General features: G+C 35.4%; 1 protein-coding gene across 2 annotated transcripts in view; it reads left to right on the top strand.

Annotated features, from left to right (window-relative positions):
- fry (microtubule binding protein furry) overlaps positions 1 to 19203 on the top strand; it is a 192596-nt gene that overhangs the window by 39699 nt on the left and 133694 nt on the right. For both annotated transcript variants that reach the window (XM_072534500.1, XM_072534498.1), the window contains exons 14-15: positions 541 to 860; positions 3694 to 3959. In XM_072534500.1, coding sequence (XP_072390601.1) covers positions 541 to 860; positions 3694 to 3959 — 586 coding nt within the window. The remainder of the gene's footprint in view (positions 1 to 540; positions 861 to 3693; positions 3960 to 19203) is intronic.

The raw sequence follows: 19203 nt of genomic DNA, 5'->3' as shown, positions 1-19203 counted from the left end.
CTTGCCAGCAAGTTTTTGGTTTAATGGCCAGTACGCAAATCGACAAAGAGACATGTTTGCTTTGCGTGGACAATGAGGATTAAAACTTATTCGTTTCTCCTAATGAATTCATAATGATCTTTATTTCCCAAAGAACGTGTTTACAATGGAAGCTATTAAAAATTGATAAATATAGATAAGCTATTGACGATTAGTTTTTGACATATTTTACTTGTTTTATAGTATTTTTTCCCATGTTATTGTTTAGTTCGACAATGTAACTCTCTTCGAGTACAGGAATAGTTGGGATTCTATCTATTAAGAGGCATTAACAGTCAAGAGGTATTAATAGGAAGATTCGCAACGAAAAATGAAATCAGATCTAAAAATTTTTCTACAAACACCATTCCAATTTTGAAGGAATTCAATCCAAAGCACCAAGATCTATATGCAATAAATGCCTTCTCAAAACCACGGTTTTAGTGTAGTTCATGTAATAAAGTACCCTAAAATGATCTAATAAAAAAAAATGATAAATCATGTATTTTTAATTATTTTCAGAGACCTATTTGAAGAATTGACAGTCTACGTTCGCGAAGCTGTAGACAAGAAACAAGAAAACGTCAGACGAAGGCGCAGGAAAGATGCCCTTAGACTACAGCTCACTAGATTATTAGAATTCATCGCAGAAAACGAAACTTTCGGTATAAGCGGTTGTGTTGTAGATAGAGATTCGCAATCCCTAATTCCCATCTTGGTAGAATTTATAGATGGCGTCAGATATTATCTGGAAAACGAACCCGATAAAAATTCGACTACTGTAAAGGATTTGACTTTGCATTTTGGCTATTTCCTCAGAAAAATGATTAATAACTTCACACGTAAGTAAAAATTTAATACTGATACCAGAAAAAGTTATTTACAATCTCTCCCATTTTTCGCCACTCTTCACAGTTCTGTGTATCTTGTTGCCATTTCTTGGATATTCGTTTAATGTCGTCCATCCAGCGTGTTGGTGGTCGTCCTCTGCTGCGTTTGTCTTTTCTTGGGCGCCAGTCAATTAGTTTTCTGGTCCATCTTGAGTCTTTTAGTCTCGCTATGTGACCTGACCAATTCCATTTCAGCTTGGCTATACGTTCGACGACATCATTGATAGCTGTTCTTTTCCATAGGTCTTGGTTCCTTATTTTATCTTTTTTTGTTACGCCGAGAGAATCGATCTTTCCATGCGGCTTTGTGCCACTCGCATTTTTAGTGATGTTGTTTTTGTGGGAGTTTCTGCTCCGTATGTCATAATAGGAAGAACGCATTGGTCAAATGTCTTCCGTTTCATAGCTATCGGGATGTTGGTCTTAAAGATGTCCATATTTATGTCTATAAAGATGTCTATAAATATTTCTCGCTATACTCACCTGGGATACATCCGTTTTTGTTTTAAAATATGACATTTTGTTGGGAGATATTTGCCTTAGAACACCACGCTGACAAGGCGGGTTGGTGAGTTTTTAATTCAGCCGCTCATTGTGAGTACCGACGCTGTTTAAAGCCGCCCGCTCCGGGTCAGACGCTTCTAGGTTTGTGATCTTATTTAAGGAGTTGCCAACTCCGCCATCTTCGCCGTACCGTAAATATTCTTCGACGCCTTGGATTCCGTTCTGGACTTCATCCGTGACCGTGGACAAGGGACCTTTAACAGGTGTTAGCTTCCCGGGTCAAGAAGCTCCTGGAATCTGCGGAGGGCAGGGATTGATTCACCTTCCTTGATAGGACTATCCAATAGAATCCAAGGGACTCTAAAGGAGTTCCTACCCGCTACCCCCGTCTTTTTATTTCGTCGCTTGTCGTGTTTGTTGCGTTTACTAGAGATCCAAGATATGTGAATTCAAAGGTATGGTTGTTAATTTGAATTCCCTGTTAGATATTTCGGGAGTTTTTAAAAACCATATATATTTTGTTTTTTTCCTCGTTTACCACAAATCCTAATTCACTTGCCGCTTCCGCAAGCCTTGTAAAACACTGCGCCATGTCTCTCATACTTCTGTCCACTATAACTATATCGTCAGCGAATGCGAGAATTTGCGTCGATCTATTAAAAATAGTTCCATTCATTCTAATATTTAATTGACTGATTGACTTTTCCAAGGCAATATTGAAGAGAAGACACGCCAACGCGTTCCCCTGTCTTAGATCATTATTAACGTCAAAGAACGTAGAGTTTTCTCCTTCATTTCTTGCGCATGAGCTAACGTTTTGCATTGTTAGTTGGGTCAACTTAACTAACTTGGGTGGGATCCCGAAGTCTATCATTGCATTGTATAATGCAGTTCTTTTCACACTATCATAGACTGCTTTGAAGTCGGCGAAGAAATGGTGTGTATATATGTTATATTCTAGTGACTTTTATAGAATCTGCCTATGTGCTTGAATTTGATGTGTAGTTGACTTTCTAGCAGTAGCTTTTTATGCAACGGACATATTATTTAGCCACTCTTCTGGTACAAATTCATTCTGCCATATAAGTACTATTAGTTTATGGATTGCTGCAAAAAGTTGATCACCACCTTTTTATACATTTCCGAACAGATTTCATCAATTCTTGGGGCTTTATTGTCTTTGAGTTGTAGGATGGCATTTGACACTTCTTCTCTTGTTGGGTCTTCACTGTGTAGTTGACGTTGTAGATTTTGTTGATTGTCTATGTTGTAACCTCCTTCAATATCGTTTATATTTAGATGTTCGCTGAAATGTTGTGCCCGTCTGTTAAGAACTGAGTTTTAAGACTCTTCTAAGACGTCTATACTCTTCTTTTTTCTTCGTGTACAACCTGCGTCGATGGTTTTTTGATATGCTGCGTTCTTTCTATTTGTGGCCATTTCACACTCAATATCATCAATCAATCAAATCGATCAAACCAATGATTTCTTTTTTCTGACTTGGTTTTGCCCAATATTTCAACCGATTTCTGTAACACAATATCTCGTATATTTGCCCATAGTTGGTTAATGTCTTCTTCTTCTAAGTTTTGGATAAGTTTGCAATGTCGGGATCTTTTAGTTTATTAATGTCGATTATTTCCCTCCTTTTCCCGATCTCCCTTTTTAAATTGGATATTCTCTCTTTAAATCGTGCTATAACTAAATAGTGATCACTATCTATGTTTGCTCCTCTAAAAGACCTAACATCTAATAAGTTAAAACAGGGTCTTGCATCGATGATTATATGACCTATTTGATTAATCTTTCTATTATCAGATTTCCAAGTTCCCTTATGTATATGTTTATGGGGAAATCGCGTCCCAGCTATTACCATGTTCTTAGAAATCGCAAAATTTATGATTCTGAGACCGTTATCATTAGAGTCTACGTGTAGGCTCTCTTTTTCGATGGTGGGCGAAAATATATTCTCTCTTCTGACTTTAGCATTAAAGTCTCCTGCTATTATTTTGATGTCATTTTTTGGGCACTCATCGTACTTGCGATATCGTTAATGAAGGTAGCAAATTGTGTTTTGTTGCTAGATAGAAAGTCTAATTGTAGATCAGATAGATAGAGCTCAGTATGGATTTTTAGGGTAGTTAAGTAGGAGTTTCGGAGTGTAAGGGAGCAATTGTGTATTTGTTTCTTTAATTTATAAGTTAAATGGATGTTGGTATGAATTGAATTGGTATAATTATTTGGTATGAATTATTATATAAAACCAATATTTTATTTTTAGTGGAAACTCGTCGAAGTCTTTTAAAAAGAGACCTGAGGAGGAATCTGTTCACCTTATTTGGTAATTGGGCTGGAAAATATGGTTTCCCGACAGGAAAGGTGAATTCCGAAGGTGATATGAATAACAAAAAACATGTGGAGTTGCAGTTGATTTCATTACAAGCCATGAGTTATCTTCTCTGTTGTGGTCCTTGCTTTGATTCTCTTACTGAAGAAAGTTCCTACTATCTGTGGATAGATGGACTACTTAATAGTCCAGACGAAAAAGTAAGTATTGCAATAATTTATTAAATAAAAAAATGGTATATAGAAATAATCACAGGGTGCTAGCAAAGTTTTTTAAATTTATAAATTTAATTCTTAAATAACGAATAAATAGATCAATCATAAAGATCTTCCTCTTCTACTATTCTTATATATGCACATTTCCTGTTTTTCTTTAACATTACCTCATATTCTATTAGAATATTATCATTCCTCCATATTGTATCGTTAAGACATATTTGCTTCTTCATATTGTATCGTTTAGGCATTCTGCTGTTTTACTTGTTGTGCCACTTGTTCCGTGACTCTTCCTCCATATAATTGTCAGTTGATAAATTAATTTCGATATATTTAATTGTCATTAGTTTTTTCCTGTATAGATCATCGTCATTGAAATATTCAACATAGTTATTGTCTGCTTTTGCAGGATTACATATAAAAGGTAAAATATTACAATGACTTGTGGGGTTGTCTATACCCACTGCAATTAAAGGTGACCCATTCTGCATCAAATTAATCTTTACTTTTGATTTACCTCGTACTATTTTATTAACTGCATGCCACCATTAACACTACTGCATAAAGATAAAGTTGATCTCAAAAAATGTTTTCTAGCCTTAGATAGACTAATCGAGAATATATGGCCCTGGCATCGCCAGTACCACTTGAGTGGCAAAACTCCAGGCACAGCCTTATTATTAAAAATATTATCTAATATTTTTCTTGCTCTATGATATTTTTTGGAGGAGAAAAAACACGGGTTTGTCTATATTCCGTCAACACTTTAAAAACTGTGCTCACTGCTACCCCTTGAACAAATACACAATATAGTATAACAATATTAGTATGAAAATAAATAATACAATAAAAAAAAATTAAAAAACTTAACATCTTACCCGCTGCAATTGAAAAAAAATTCACAGATTCTGTCTGCTTCGTTTTTGGACGAGTTTGTCTATCAGTTTTAAAAATATTTAGAATTGTTTCTTTCTCTGACACCGATAAATGTGTTCGTCTTCGTTTTCTGGGTGGAGATCCTGGAACGAATTGTTCAACTTGTGCGTTATTTTACTGTTGGTGATCCATATCTAAAATAGGGCAGTGATATAGATATTTATTTTACAAATTATTTTTACGCTTTGACTTGTTTTTGAAGTTATACTACTATACGCGCTCTCCACGTTATAAATTTGTATGGGAGTGAATCTATGAAATCATTACATATGTAAGATAATGAGTAAGAGAGAGACAGAAGATCTATTTTCTCTCTCTTCTTCTCTCGAATATAAAAATGTTCCTTTTGTATATATATTTAATATATATATATATATATATATATATATATATATATATATATATATCATATATATACATATAATATTATATATATAATAAAATATTTATTAATATTATTATTTATGTGATATGTTTTGTATTATTTATTAAATGTTCATAATTATATTAGTCTTTTGTATTTCAAAATAATCTCAATAAATCACTGTATGACCCAGAACTGTCAATTTTGAAATACGTTTGTGTCATGTCCTCGGTTGTATAGTAGTCAGTATCACGCGGGAGACCGGGGTTCTATTCCCAGTCGGGGAGGACTTTTTTATTAATATTATTACATGGTAAATTAAACATACGGGTAAGTAGAAAAGTTATGTATATTATTGTCATTTTTAAATACTTATGAATAGTGCATTTTAATTTGTATTGTATTATTATATTGAATTATGTTGCACTGTATTGTAGTGTATTTTTTTATGTATATTATTGTCATTTTTAAATACTTATGAATATTGCATTTTAATTTGTATTGTAATATTATATTGAATTATGTTGCAGTGTATTGCATTGTATTTTTATATTAATAACAAAATAAACAATGAATTTTACTGCAGAGTATGTGTAAAAAAATTTTTGCATTCAACTCCTTTCATATATATATATATATATATATATATATATATATATATATATATATATATATATATATATATATATATATATATATAAATAAAAATATACATTTTCATCAAAATATTGATTCAATCCTTCATTTACTATACTCCTATTACAGGTCAAATGTTGTTATCCTTCATTTACTATACTCCTATTACAGGTCAAATGTTGTTTATTAATTGTTAGTAAGTTGTTATTAATTATGTTTCTCTTTCTGCTATGTCTTACCTATAGCATTACATATGTAATGATTGTGCAGATTGACTCATAAATAAATTTGTAACGGCGAATGCGTGTATAGAAGTGTAACTTCTACCGGCAGTCCCACTGGACTGCCACACCCGTTTTTTTTAATATATATTTTTAGGCGTGGAGCCACTAAGCGGCAAAGAGTTAAGTAAGGTTTTATAACTTTAACATAGTTTTTATTCTGTTCGGTTTTATTGTGCAAGATATTTTAGTGTTTAATGTAGTATTTTTTAAGTGTGCCTCGTACTGATTGTTCCTTAAAAAATCTAGGTAGATGTAGAAAAAATTTCATAGTTTTCCACGTTGAAATGTGAAGGAGTGATTGATTATAATAGTTCTACCCTGGTAATTTTACTGGAAGTTACTTGGCACGTCCCTGTTTCTTATAAAATAATTTATACAGATTTATACTGCGTGATTACATCCACAATACTTTTTTGACCAATATCTGTATTAGTATATGTACTTACCTAATTTCTTTACAAAACACAAAAATGTACAATACACAATATAAGTCTTAACATATAAAATAAATACAATTAACACAATAACACAATACAAAGCACAATATTTCTTCAAAATACCCTAACGTACGCCCTTGTATACAATACCGATAACTGACCCATACAACTTCTGCAAAGTAAGTAATTTGACTGTCGCTTTTCAACAATCACGTGCAGATCATGCATTTTTTTTTACTCCGTCTTTTCGGTAGACCGATTTATAGTGCAATGTAAATATTTTACATTTTTACACAGCAATTCTTATCGGCAGTGAAGACGGGAAGTCGTAAATTTTTATTACATCTTTCAATGTGAGATAAAATAAAAATGCGATGGCTAACTGGAATGTTAAGATTAGAAAAACATTATAAATAATATGTCATGTTTATTGGAAATACTCGACATCATTAGCACGTGCGAATCCTACCCTGTCGCTTAATTTCCTATGAAATTAAAATGGTAAATGTTTTTAGGGTCCGTTTATTTTTTCTGTCATGCGTATTTACGAGGTCCACGAGGTTTTGAAACATCTTTACCCACTGATTTCATTCTCTCACGCATCAGTAATCTTTTTCCGGCAAGAGCAAACAAAACTCCCCTCCTGGGATCTGATTTAATTTTATTTTTCAGCGATTCTTTTCATTCTACGATCTTAAGACGCAATTTGTGCTGAATAAAATAAACATTTAAATGTTTATTCTATTTTAAGAGACACTATACTCCAGCAAAGAAAAAATGCAATGAGTTATAGATGTGATATCGTAAGTTATCGTATAATATAGCTGTCCTTATGAGTTTTACCAAGAAGCGTATCAATAGCGGAGAATTAATTTTTTTAAGCGTATAGCATATTAAGAACACATAATTAAAAGCAGTATTTTTATAAAAAAACGTTAAATGTGTGTGTGTGTTTATGGAGAATTACAAACGAACATCTAATGTATCAATATAATCTAAAACATTTTCGGTCTCATTCAGGAATTACATCTTGTTAGTTTTTCTTGCTGTTCTGTCAATATATTGCCATCCTTGTCTCTTTACTTCTTTTGTTTGAATTCCTTTTTGCTTTTGTTCAGTTTCCGATCAAATTTTCTCGTCTCTATTGGCCTACTTAGATCTTGTAGTTCTTGAAGTTCTTTGTTCATAGTTTCTCTCTTCTTTCTGCGGTAGATTTTCTTTTCTTCCTTGCGTAGTTATGTATATTCCTCCTCTGCTTGTCGGGTTCTGTACCCATGTTTCATCATTAAATATGCTCTGTTTTTTCTCTCTGTTATAATCTGATAGTCTTCGTCAAAACAATCATTCGTTCTTGTTCTAGTTTGTTACCTTTCATGCCTAGTAATTCTTCAGCTGCTTCTTTCATGATTTTTCTGTACCCTTCAAACTCTTCATTTATGTTTTCATGTTTTAGTCCGTTTTCTAGTTTGATGTTTATATTCTTTATTTTTGTTTGTATTTTCAAGTTCTTCTACATTGTATCATTCAAGTTTAGAACCTATTTCCTTTTGACGTGACAACGTCTTAAATTAGGTTGTGGCTCGGAGTCACTCATGAAAAAGTGTAACGCCCGCTCACGTCTGTTACGATGAGTCACCGAACGAGAGAGAGGCCCGCCGGACCGGCGAATGCCTTGCGTCTCAGTCAACTACGTTAAAAGGAACAACCATCGACTTGACTTTCGCAAGACACATTACAGCAGAAACACTTCCTTTCATTTCATATTTCTCCTATCATCGTCCTATCCTCAACAAAATCACTCAAATAGAAATTAGTTAAGTTTACATGTACAATGTTTTAGTAAACAAAATATATTTCTATAGTTAAAATTTGTGCAATTCTTATTTTCATTCAATTCCTTGTTCCTATTGTGCAATTTAATAATATTCATATCAATAAATATTCTACCGAGAAAAAGACGTTGTCACGTAAAATCTTCGCCCGTAAAACCGACTTTACAGGCAACCGATTTTTTTTTAACGTTTAAAATTCTGGCCCTTACCCTACTTTCGACCCAGTAGTGATCTGAACTCGCATTTGCCCCTCTTCTTGAGTCTACAATAAAATGATCTATCATATTTACCGTAAGTCCGTCTGGTGATTTCCAGGTACCTTTGTGGATATATTTTCGGGTGAAGTTAAAATTATACCATCGATTCTAAAAAAAAACTACTTGAAAAAGAAGTCATTTTTGAAATCAGGGCATCAGAAATATTTAAAATTCGTTATTTCTTAAGCAACAATTTTTTTCATTTTTTTGGGCTGTGTTATCATTCCTGTTCCACACCATGCAAGTTAAACGTTTACTTTGTATTCCAGTTCTTTCTTTGATGGAATTTTTACTTTTTTATTGACGTTTATAAAATGGAAGTGTTTGCTTCGTTATGTAGTTTCGGCAATCTGCTGATTCAATTGTTGTCTCTTTATTTTGATGTGTAAACACATTTCGACATAATCTCTAGAACATTGAATAATTCCGTTATTAAATACACTTCTCGTCTATTTAATAATAATTTAATTTAATAAACTTATCGGCTTACTGCCGTAAACGCAATACAGTTCATCCCAAACCCTTCTTTCAGTGCGTCATAGTTGATCGAATTCTCTCTAACGCATTAAGCTAGAAGTGACAGAAAAAAACGTGAGTCTGTGATTATTACACATAGAACTTAGAAAATTATATATCGTTCACGGGTATTTGCATATTAAAGCGAATTCTACTTACGGATATATAATTGGTTGGAGTTTAGAATGCGCTAAATAGATATCCAATCAATGATGCGCATAAATATAATTTGACGCAGATGGTCTCAATAGTGACAGTACTATGATAATGTCAACTGATAAAATGATAATTGTCATTCCAGGTTAGTATTTTCAGACAGTTTACAGTGAAAATTTAATTTTGTATTTATTGTCATAAAAATATTTTAAATATGCCGAGATATACCGAGAAAGAACAAAGCCTAATATTAAAATTATTAAATTATTTTCAATTAGAAGATATTCATATGTATTAAAACGGTTCTTTTTAGAACCACATTTTATTAAAATATAAGATATAATTGATGCCAGCCACATATCCCCTGTAATCATTGATTTTAATGAATTAGGTTCTGAATCGGATTGTGGATTGTTTGAAATATAATATTCATTTTTGTTATTCATAAAAAAAGAAGGTAAACTTACATTCGGTATCTTGTATTTTAACTAAACTCCATTAACACTATTTCATCTGCATACCGAAATTGGTAGATTAACTCAAACATCGACTGCTTCACTATTTAAACTATTTACATAAACTTACATTCGGTATCTTGTTTTTTAACTAAACTCCATTAACACTATTTCATCTGCATACCGAAACTGGTAGATTAACTCAAAAATCAACTGCTTTACTATTTAAACTGTCCATTGTTTTTTTACCTAAACTTCATAACACTCTTTCATTTGCACACCCAATCTAGTAGAATAACTCACTATTTAAACTATTTTCACGATTTTATGATAAATCTTCACAAAATTAAACTAATGGCTGCCACAGAAACTTTCCGAAAATTACTTATCCGAATATGACTGATTTCAATCGATGCTATTTTATCACAGGAATGTTTGCTTTGATGCCTTGCAATTGCCAGTAAAATTTTTTATCTCGCAGTCAACTCTTAAAAGATTCTATAGGAGGAAGCATTATTTTAAATAAACAAACATTCCAATTCCATAGTGTTTATAATAAATAATAATAAATCCATAAATAAATCTTAGCTAATTAAGCACTTTCTTTGGAATGTATAGAATGTATAGCAATTATGACAAAATGCCGTTCCAATATAATGCGCAATAAAAATTTTTATACAGGACGGGACCTCTAATATGTAAAGTAAAAAAAAATTTGAATTCTTAAAGTTTTTACTTCACATTTTAAAAAAATAATCTTTTCACATTTAGCCGATTACAACCCTGCAACTGTCAGATTTAACTAAAATGTCATGCAATAATTCTCGACATTTTTAAAATCCTAAAGTTTATTCGTTTACCAAATTCCCATCAGTAAACATGAGCACGTGTTGATATTCGCCGTCTCATTCGTCAAAAGCCTATTAAATTGAATTTATTACCTTAAGCGAGACAGATTCTCATGTTACAGTCCCCAACTTGCGAGCATTTTAAATTCAAATTGTATCGTGTTGATTTTTAAGTTAATATATTGTGTTATATTTATGTTATAGTTATTGTTAAGTTATTTACTGGTCGTGTTATTTTTTAGAGTTTAGTTAAATTGTGATATAATGATTAAATTTCAAGAAATTCTTACACTAACAGTTTCAAAAGTAAATATTTTTAAAAATCATATAATACATAGGTCGTACATTAGTACGACCCTGTTTGGCTTACACGTGGTTCTATTGACGATTGGGAATTTGTAGAATGAATAGGGTTTATATGACGTCAAAATTAGTGACGCACTGAAAGAAGGGTTTGGGACAGACTGTACGTAGAATTATTTGCGGGGAATATTGTATTTGTAACAATATTGTCATGAATGCCTCGACCAAATAAACACGTCTGACATGTTTTTAAAAGACATTATACACATACAATCCAAACAAGCATCTACGGTTGCTAGTACTCTTTCTATTGACAGACTAAATAATTGAATATAGTTCTGAAATAAAAAGAATATACCAGTTTGAGTATTCTACATATTTACGTATATAGTCAACTTCCGCACATCTGCTCAGTCTACACATGACTAATGTGAATGATAACTTATTTTATAAACTAGATCTAATGTATTATTTTTATTATTATAAGCAGAAATATTAGATCTATACCATGCGGTCCATATGTATGGAATAAATTCATTTTTGGCGTTATTATGTACTATCTGAAAAAAACCTGAAACAGGTCGATTTTTATTCTTAAATTGACAATTTATAGTAACAAAATATTATCCCCTTCCAGCACCCCCTTTGAATTATAAGCACCCCTTCAAAAATTTTAAATAACAAAGGGAGCCGTGTGGCACCTTGTTAGAAAGGGATTTTAGTCCTCTGTTCAGAAATATAAAGTTTTTTAAGTTTGGTGCAATTATAACTGAAAAAATTTATTTTTAAGATGTAAAATTTTGACAATGGCTCTATCACAAAACTTTAAAAATGTAATTTTTATGTAATTGTAACTTTTAAAAAATGTAATTTTCAATTAAATTAAATATTTAAAATGACCAATATTCACTTCTTGACAATAGCCGAGGCGATTTTAGAATTCTCGCACAACATTTTGTACGACCTCGGGGGTTATTTTGTTAATTTATTCCGTTATCCTAACTTTTAAATCAGCAATACTGTTTGGTCTATTAGAATATACTTTAGATTTTAAATAACCTCATAAGAAGTAATAGAGAGGAGGCAAATCTGGGATCTAGCCGGCAATTCGATCGTTCCACGTCTTCCAATCCACCTATTGGGAAAAACCTCGTTTAAATAATTTCTAACTATACGTGCAAAATGCGGAAGAGCTCTGTCTTGTTGGTAGTAAATAGATCGATCTATCTCATTTGTATGATTGACATCAGGAAAAAATCTTCGTAATGTAGGCACTAAAGAGTTAATCAAAAATCTAGATAAACCTCACCATCAACTGTGCCCTCAAAAAGATAAGGACCAATAATTTTATTGTTAATGATACCAGCCCAAATGTTAATTTTTTTAGGATATCGCGTGAGTCTCACACACCAAGTGAGGATTTTCTCTGAGTTTGTTAACCGTTCCGTTTAAATGAAACGTCGCTTCATCAGAAAAAAACAATTTGGTTTATGAACTGCAAATCTGCGTTCATTCTGTCCATCATCATTTCACCGAATTCTTGCCTTCTATCGGGATCATCTTCATTTAACTCCTGAACCAACTAAACTTTGTAAGGCTGGTATTTTTCTTTATGCAAAACTCTCAAAATAGATGATTTACTTACATCATTGACGACGGCCAGTTTTCGAGTTGTCTTATGCGGATTTTCCTCAATCTCTAGAAGTACATCTAACATTTTCATCAGTAAATTTAACATTTCTACCTGGTTTTTCAATATTTTTTACATGTCCAGTATAACGAAACTTCTTTTTAATTTTTCTAACTGTGACTGCGAAACTTGCTGACCAGGGTATTTATTATTAAACATTTCACAAACCTCCTTTTGAGTTCTTGTTTTATTACCAAAACCAATCATAATTAAAATGTTTATTCTTTGAGTCTCGGACAAATGAGCCATAATTAAATTTAATAAGCGCACAAATATTATACTGACGTCTTTTAGTAACTTTAAATACCTAAATGACAGCAGCCTACTAGATTTATATCAATTGTTTATTTGGCTTTTTGACTAATATTTTATTATATTCAAAGTTTTTTCCCTAATGTTTAGCAGAACAGATACGAAAATACCTGATTATTTCTAGTATATTATATATCTAGTATATCCTGCAAAGTATATTTTAATAGACCCGGCAACAGTGCTGATTTAAAAGTTAGAATTCTATAGTTATAATTGCACAAACTCAAAAAACAAATGCAACATAGATACGTGATTTCGGCTACTTTTGACCACGTACGACGCGTGATTTTTCATTTATAGTTTCATTTAATATTTGCCAGACGATTATGATTAACTAACGTTCGGATATATAAGTGGAAGAATTAAAACATTATACAGGGTCGCATAAAAGTTACTGTTTTCTAAATCAAATAGAGTTTAAAAAAATAGAAGATTTTTGAATCGTTACAGTATTAGAGTAAATGGTACCTTTGGTAGACTGCCACTTAGTGACAAACTTGAGCACGTTTGATAATAGTGTTGTGAAATTTATTTATGTCTTTAATTTATAATGTCTTTATTTAAAGGTTCTTATTTTAATTTATTAAAAAGCACAATAATTTATATTAATTTATTTAAAGAATAATACATAATTTATATAGTCGAGCGTAACAATTAAAACCGCGAGCGCGTCTTCAGATTTAACTGTCCTGTATTCTCCAAAAAATCCTGTTATATACCCACTACCGTTAGACTAGAAACGTCTACGGCCTTCTCGACTAGACAGAGCGGCGAATTGTTCTCAAAACCGGTATGTTTAAATCGGCTTGTCTCCAGAAGGTTCGAATTGTTGTTTTTATAACAAAGGGAGACCCATCGTGTGTCAGGTAGGCATTACCTAAAAAATACGTGAATGAATGAAAATATTAGTAATAAATATATTTACGGTTTTGGGTCAGAATTTATCGTAACATTGCCCCCCTCTTAAAAGATTGTTCCTCCTGGAACCTTGTCGGGACTGGAACCGGAACGGTATGCTGGTATCGGCAACTGGACCCTCTTTTACAACTTCCAGTTGTATAAAAATGACAAGGGACGGTTTTCTCTCCGCACCAGTAACTATGCGGATTGCAACAGACTAACACCTGGACTTCGGTTTCTTTAAAGATCTCTTCCACCATATTTCGGATAACCCTCCAATCTAATTGGCGGCACTCCAACTTTGGCATGGCTAACTTTTGCACGTCGGACTCCAGTACGTGGTCTCTTAATTGAAGTAAGGCTTCCCATACATCTCGGTAGGTAGGTTGGTCACGGGCAGTGTCTTTTGTTACCAGGTAGAAAAGGTAACGTGATACATCTTGGAGTTTCAAGGTTTTACCGGGAGCTGGCACCTGGCATTGAAGTTCTGCAACTCGACCAAACTTCTTTCGAAAGACGGATGCCAACCCTGGTGCGTCTTTGATACTGGCCGGGATGGTAAGGGCCAGCGAGTAGTCATCGGGGAGCGCGAGTAGATCTTGCTTTTCTTCAGTGGTAACACCATGTCTCGCTTTACCGGTACCTCCATAGGCACCCATGAATTCCTCAAACGTGAGGTCAGACACATCTTGGACTTGGTTTACTTCCACTTCTTCATCTACGTCGTGGTCACCTTCGAAAGACGCCAGCCGGTTATGGTGTACTATCATCGGCTTTCCCCTCGGAATCTTGCTTATTCGGTAGATGACATCGTTGATCTTCTCCATGATGAGGTATGGACCTTCCCAAAACTGCTGCAATTTGGGAGAACAACCTTTTCGCTTCTTGGGATTATACAGCCAGACTTTGTCGTTCTTCTTAAAGCAACCCTTTTCGGCTTGTGTATCGTACCGTTTCTTCATTCGGTCGCTAGCGATCTGAAGGTGGGAACGGACCAACTCATGTACATCGTCCATTTTTCTTCGTAATTCGATCACATAAACTTCACCTGCTACATCTTCTCCAGGTCGACACCCAAACTCTAGATCACAAGGTAGTCGCATTTCGCGTCCGAATAGGACTTTGGCTGGTGTCTGGCCTGTTGATTCGTTAACAGCAGATCTGTAGGCCATTGTGAAGAACGGAAGGAATTGGTCCCAGTCTCGCTGATGATCGGACACCATCTTTGTCAAATACTTGCCAACTGTCCTATTCATTCGTTCTACCATTCCATCCGATTGCGGATGATACGCGGTAGTTCTTGTTTTCTTCATGCCTAGTCTATCACATATTCCTTGGAATAGATCGCTTTCGAAGTTCCTGACTTGGTCACTATGGATCTCCAAAGGCACTCCAAATCGGCTGATATATTCTTGGATCAACTTATCTGCAACGGTGGCGGCCTTCTGGTCTGGAAGTGCGTAAATCTCGACCCACTTAGTGAAGTAATCCATTACTACCAGCATGTACTTGCCTCCATTTTCACTTTCTGGAAATGGCCCAGCGATGTCCAAAGCTATTCTTTCAAACGGGCTTCCAACATTATATTGTCTCATAGGAGCTCTCCTTTTTCGGTAAGGCCCGTTACTCGTGGCACAAATAGTACATTTCTTACACCAGTCTTTTACATCGTCGGAACTGTTCATCCAATAAAACCGTTCCCGAATTCGCTGAAGGGTTTTCCTTACACCAAAATGCCCTCCCGATCGACTGTCGTGTAACTGACGAAGTACTTCGGCTATTCTGCTCTTTGGGATCACCAACTGTCTTCTCTTCTCTGAACCGTCATCATTTTCCAGAACTCGTTTGACAAGCCATCTTCGATGATAAATGAGTCCCACTGGGCCCAATACGTCTTAACTACTGAGCATAGGTTTGATATTTCCTGCCAAGGTGGTCGACGGCTTTCCTCTTTCCATTTTCGGATTTTCTGTATAACTGGATCTCTCTCTTGTTCTTCCCTTATCTTAGTAGGCGTCCAGTCGTCGTTGACAATCGTCGTTCTTAGCACTGCTGCTTCCTTGGATTCCGTTTTGTTGCAGTGGGAACAGTCTGCTGGGCATGGCCTTCTGGAAAGAGAATCAGCGTTTCTGTGGCTAACTCCGGCCCGGTGCTCAATCTTAAAATCGTATTCTTGGAGTCGTTCGATCCACCTGGCTGTCTGACCCTCTGGATTCTTAAACTGCATCAACCACTTAAGGGCGGCATGGTCGGTTCGGATTAGAAACTTTCTGCCATAGAGGTATTGATAGAAGTGCTCTACTGATTTAACTACTGCTAGAAGTTCTCTTCTCGTGACGCAATAATTCCGCTCAGGTTTTGAAAGAACTTTACTAAAATATCCGAGGACTCGTTCCTGTCCTCCTTGAATCTGAGACAGCACTCCTCCAATTCCCACGTTACTTGCATCCGTATCTAAGATGAACTCTCCTTCTGGCAGTGGATACCCTAAAATTGGTGCTGTTATTAGATGTTTTTTTAAGGTCTCAAAGGCATTTTGGCAGTCTGTATCCCAGCGGTATTCTCTTGCTTCCTCTGTAAGTCGCGTTAATGGCTTAGCGATATCTGCAAACTTCTTAATAAACCTCCGGTAGTAAGTACATAGTCCAAGAAAACTTCTCACTTGATGTTTGTCAGTTGGTTTTGGCCATTCCTTAATGGAATCGATTTTTCCCTTATCCACGGCCACTCCTTCTTTACTGACTATATGACCCAGATAATTGACTTTACCTTGAAATAGCTGGCACTTCTTGGGGTTTAGCATCAATTGGGCAGCTTTAAGTCGATTAAAAACGTTTTCTAAATTCCTCAAATGATCTTCGAATGTCTCCCCCAAGACGATTATATCATCTAAATAAACCAGGCATGTTTTCCAAGATAACCCTCTCAACACATTTTCCATCAGCCTCTCGAATGTCGCAGGAGCATTACAGAGTCCAAATGGCATAACGTTGAATTGCCACAATCCAGATCCTGTGGTGAAGGCTGTCTTTTCTTTATCTACTGGGTCCATTTCTACCTGCCAGTATCCAGACTTCAAATCCAAAGTAGAAAACAATTTACTTCCAGCCAATGTGTCCAATGTGTCATCGATCCGAGGCAGAGGATAACTATCTTTCTTGGTAACGTTGTTCAGCAAACGGTAATCCACACAGAACCTCGTCGTTCCGTCTTTCTTCTTAACCAGGACCACCGGAGAGACCCATGGGCTCGTAGAAGGTTCTATCACCCCGTCTTTCTTCATTTCCTGAACAATCGTTTCAGCTTCCTCTCTTTTCGCCTGTGGTAATCGTCGAGCTGTTTGACGAATTGGCTTAGCATTACCAGTATCAATTTTATGCTTAACAACGGTAGTTCTTCCCGTCTTTCCTCCTTTCGGTACGAAAATATCACGATACTGCCGAAGAAATTCCCTTAATTTCCTTTTCTCCATCTGATTTAGAGACTGTCCTGCAACTGCAACCATTTGGTCGAATTTGTCGTTGGAATTATCAGATGTTGTCGCCTGACGGATTATGGATGTCACAGGTACACAAGTTCCTACTTTTGTCTCTTTCTTGATGGTCACTGGGTAGTCGTTGACATTGATAAGTCTCACAGGAATTTCTTTAGCCGAAGTCACCAATTCCTTTCCAATTATGATTCCACGGCCAACCTCATCGTCGTGGTTCCAAGGCTCCATCATAACAGGTGTCTCTTCGTCTACAATTCCCTGTAGTCGCGCTACTATGATCGTTTCGCTTCTCGCTGGCACGACTGTATCTTCTGTAATGGCTGCTTGCACAGTGTTGTCATTATGTGGATGAAGAAATACCTCTTCGTGGCCAACTTTGATTACCTTATTCTTAAAATCCAATTGGAATCCATGCATATTCATTACGTCCATTCCTAATATAACATCCTCTTCGATGTCAGCAACTATAACAGTATGGACAACTTTTCTGCTCCAATTCCTAATTGTATCTGGATTTCTCCATGAATGTTGGCATTTTCACCTGTAGCGGTCCGAAGTCGCAACCTCGTTGGTAACAGTTTCTTTCGGCTGTTTATAACTGTCGGGCGTATAATGGTTCTGGTCGCTCCGGTATCCACCAACAACGTATGCTTTTTACCATTTATGTCTCCATCTACATATACACTATCTTCACGACATTTCAAAGAAGCTGTTAGTATGAGAGGGTCTTTGGAAAAGTTCTGGGTCGAAGCTGCCCCCCTAAGGCTGACCCGTTCTAGTTTTCCTGATGGTGAGTTTCTTGATTTGCGTCGTACCTAGGGTGCTTACAGGAGCTTCGTACGTGTCCTATTTCGCCACAATTCCAGCATCTGATGGTCTTCGTTTTCTTGTATGTCATGCTTTTCATCATATTAACGAGCTGGTCAAGTTTATCTTCATTTTCTTCCTCTTTTACAGTCCTAACTTTACTGTACCCGCCAGAGGCCTGCGTAGCTGACTCGTATTCGAGGGCGGCGGAGATTACATCAACCAGCGTCTTGTGACGAGCTAATCGCAGTGTTCTCTGCATTTCATGATCACGAAGACCATCAATAAACGTTTGAACGGCCAATTTTTCCATCATGTCTTCGGGAGCTGTTGGATAAGCATATCGTACTAATCTGGCAATATCTACCTCATATTCTTGAAGAGCCTCATCTTTCTTCTGTCTACGATTTTTAAGCTGCGACTGATATACATGCTCCAAATGTTCGTGGCCATATCGCATATTTAACCTCTTCTTCAGTTGTTCGAAATCATCGGTCTCCTCTACGGCTATGGTCTGAAGCACATCTAAGGCATCTCCTCGAAGAGCGATAGTCAGGTTTACAGCCTTTTCTTTTTCAGACCATCCATTCGCTCTTGCGGCTGATTCGAACTGTTTCATGTAGTTGTTCCATGATGATTTTCCGTCGAAAGTTGGAACTTTAACATGAATAGAACCTCCACTTCCTTCAAATTTCGGCCGTGTTTCCAACTTACATTTCGTCTCGTCTTCTTTTATCTCTACTCTAATTGGATTGTTTCCTCTCTTTGCTGTCCCTGTTTCCTCCAGCTTCTTTTCCATTTTCTTCCATATCTTTTCTTCGAAGGCCAACATATCGGCAGCAACTTGGGTTTTTTAACGAAGACACTCTATCGTCAAGAGCAGACATCTCAGAAGTGGCTTTAGAGATGTTAACAGAAACTTTGCTTTCCAGAGAAGAAATCTCGTTAGAAACTTTGCTTTCTAAAGAAGCGATGTCGCCGGAAACTTTCGAAATATCGCCAG

Source organism: Diabrotica undecimpunctata, chromosome 6, assembly GCF_040954645.1.
Source record: "Diabrotica undecimpunctata isolate CICGRU chromosome 6, icDiaUnde3, whole genome shotgun sequence".
Classification (NCBI taxonomy): Eukaryota; Metazoa; Arthropoda; class Insecta; order Coleoptera; family Chrysomelidae; genus Diabrotica; species Diabrotica undecimpunctata.
The sequence above is the reverse complement of the archived record's forward strand: the minus strand, read 5'-3'. Positions and strand labels throughout refer to the sequence as shown.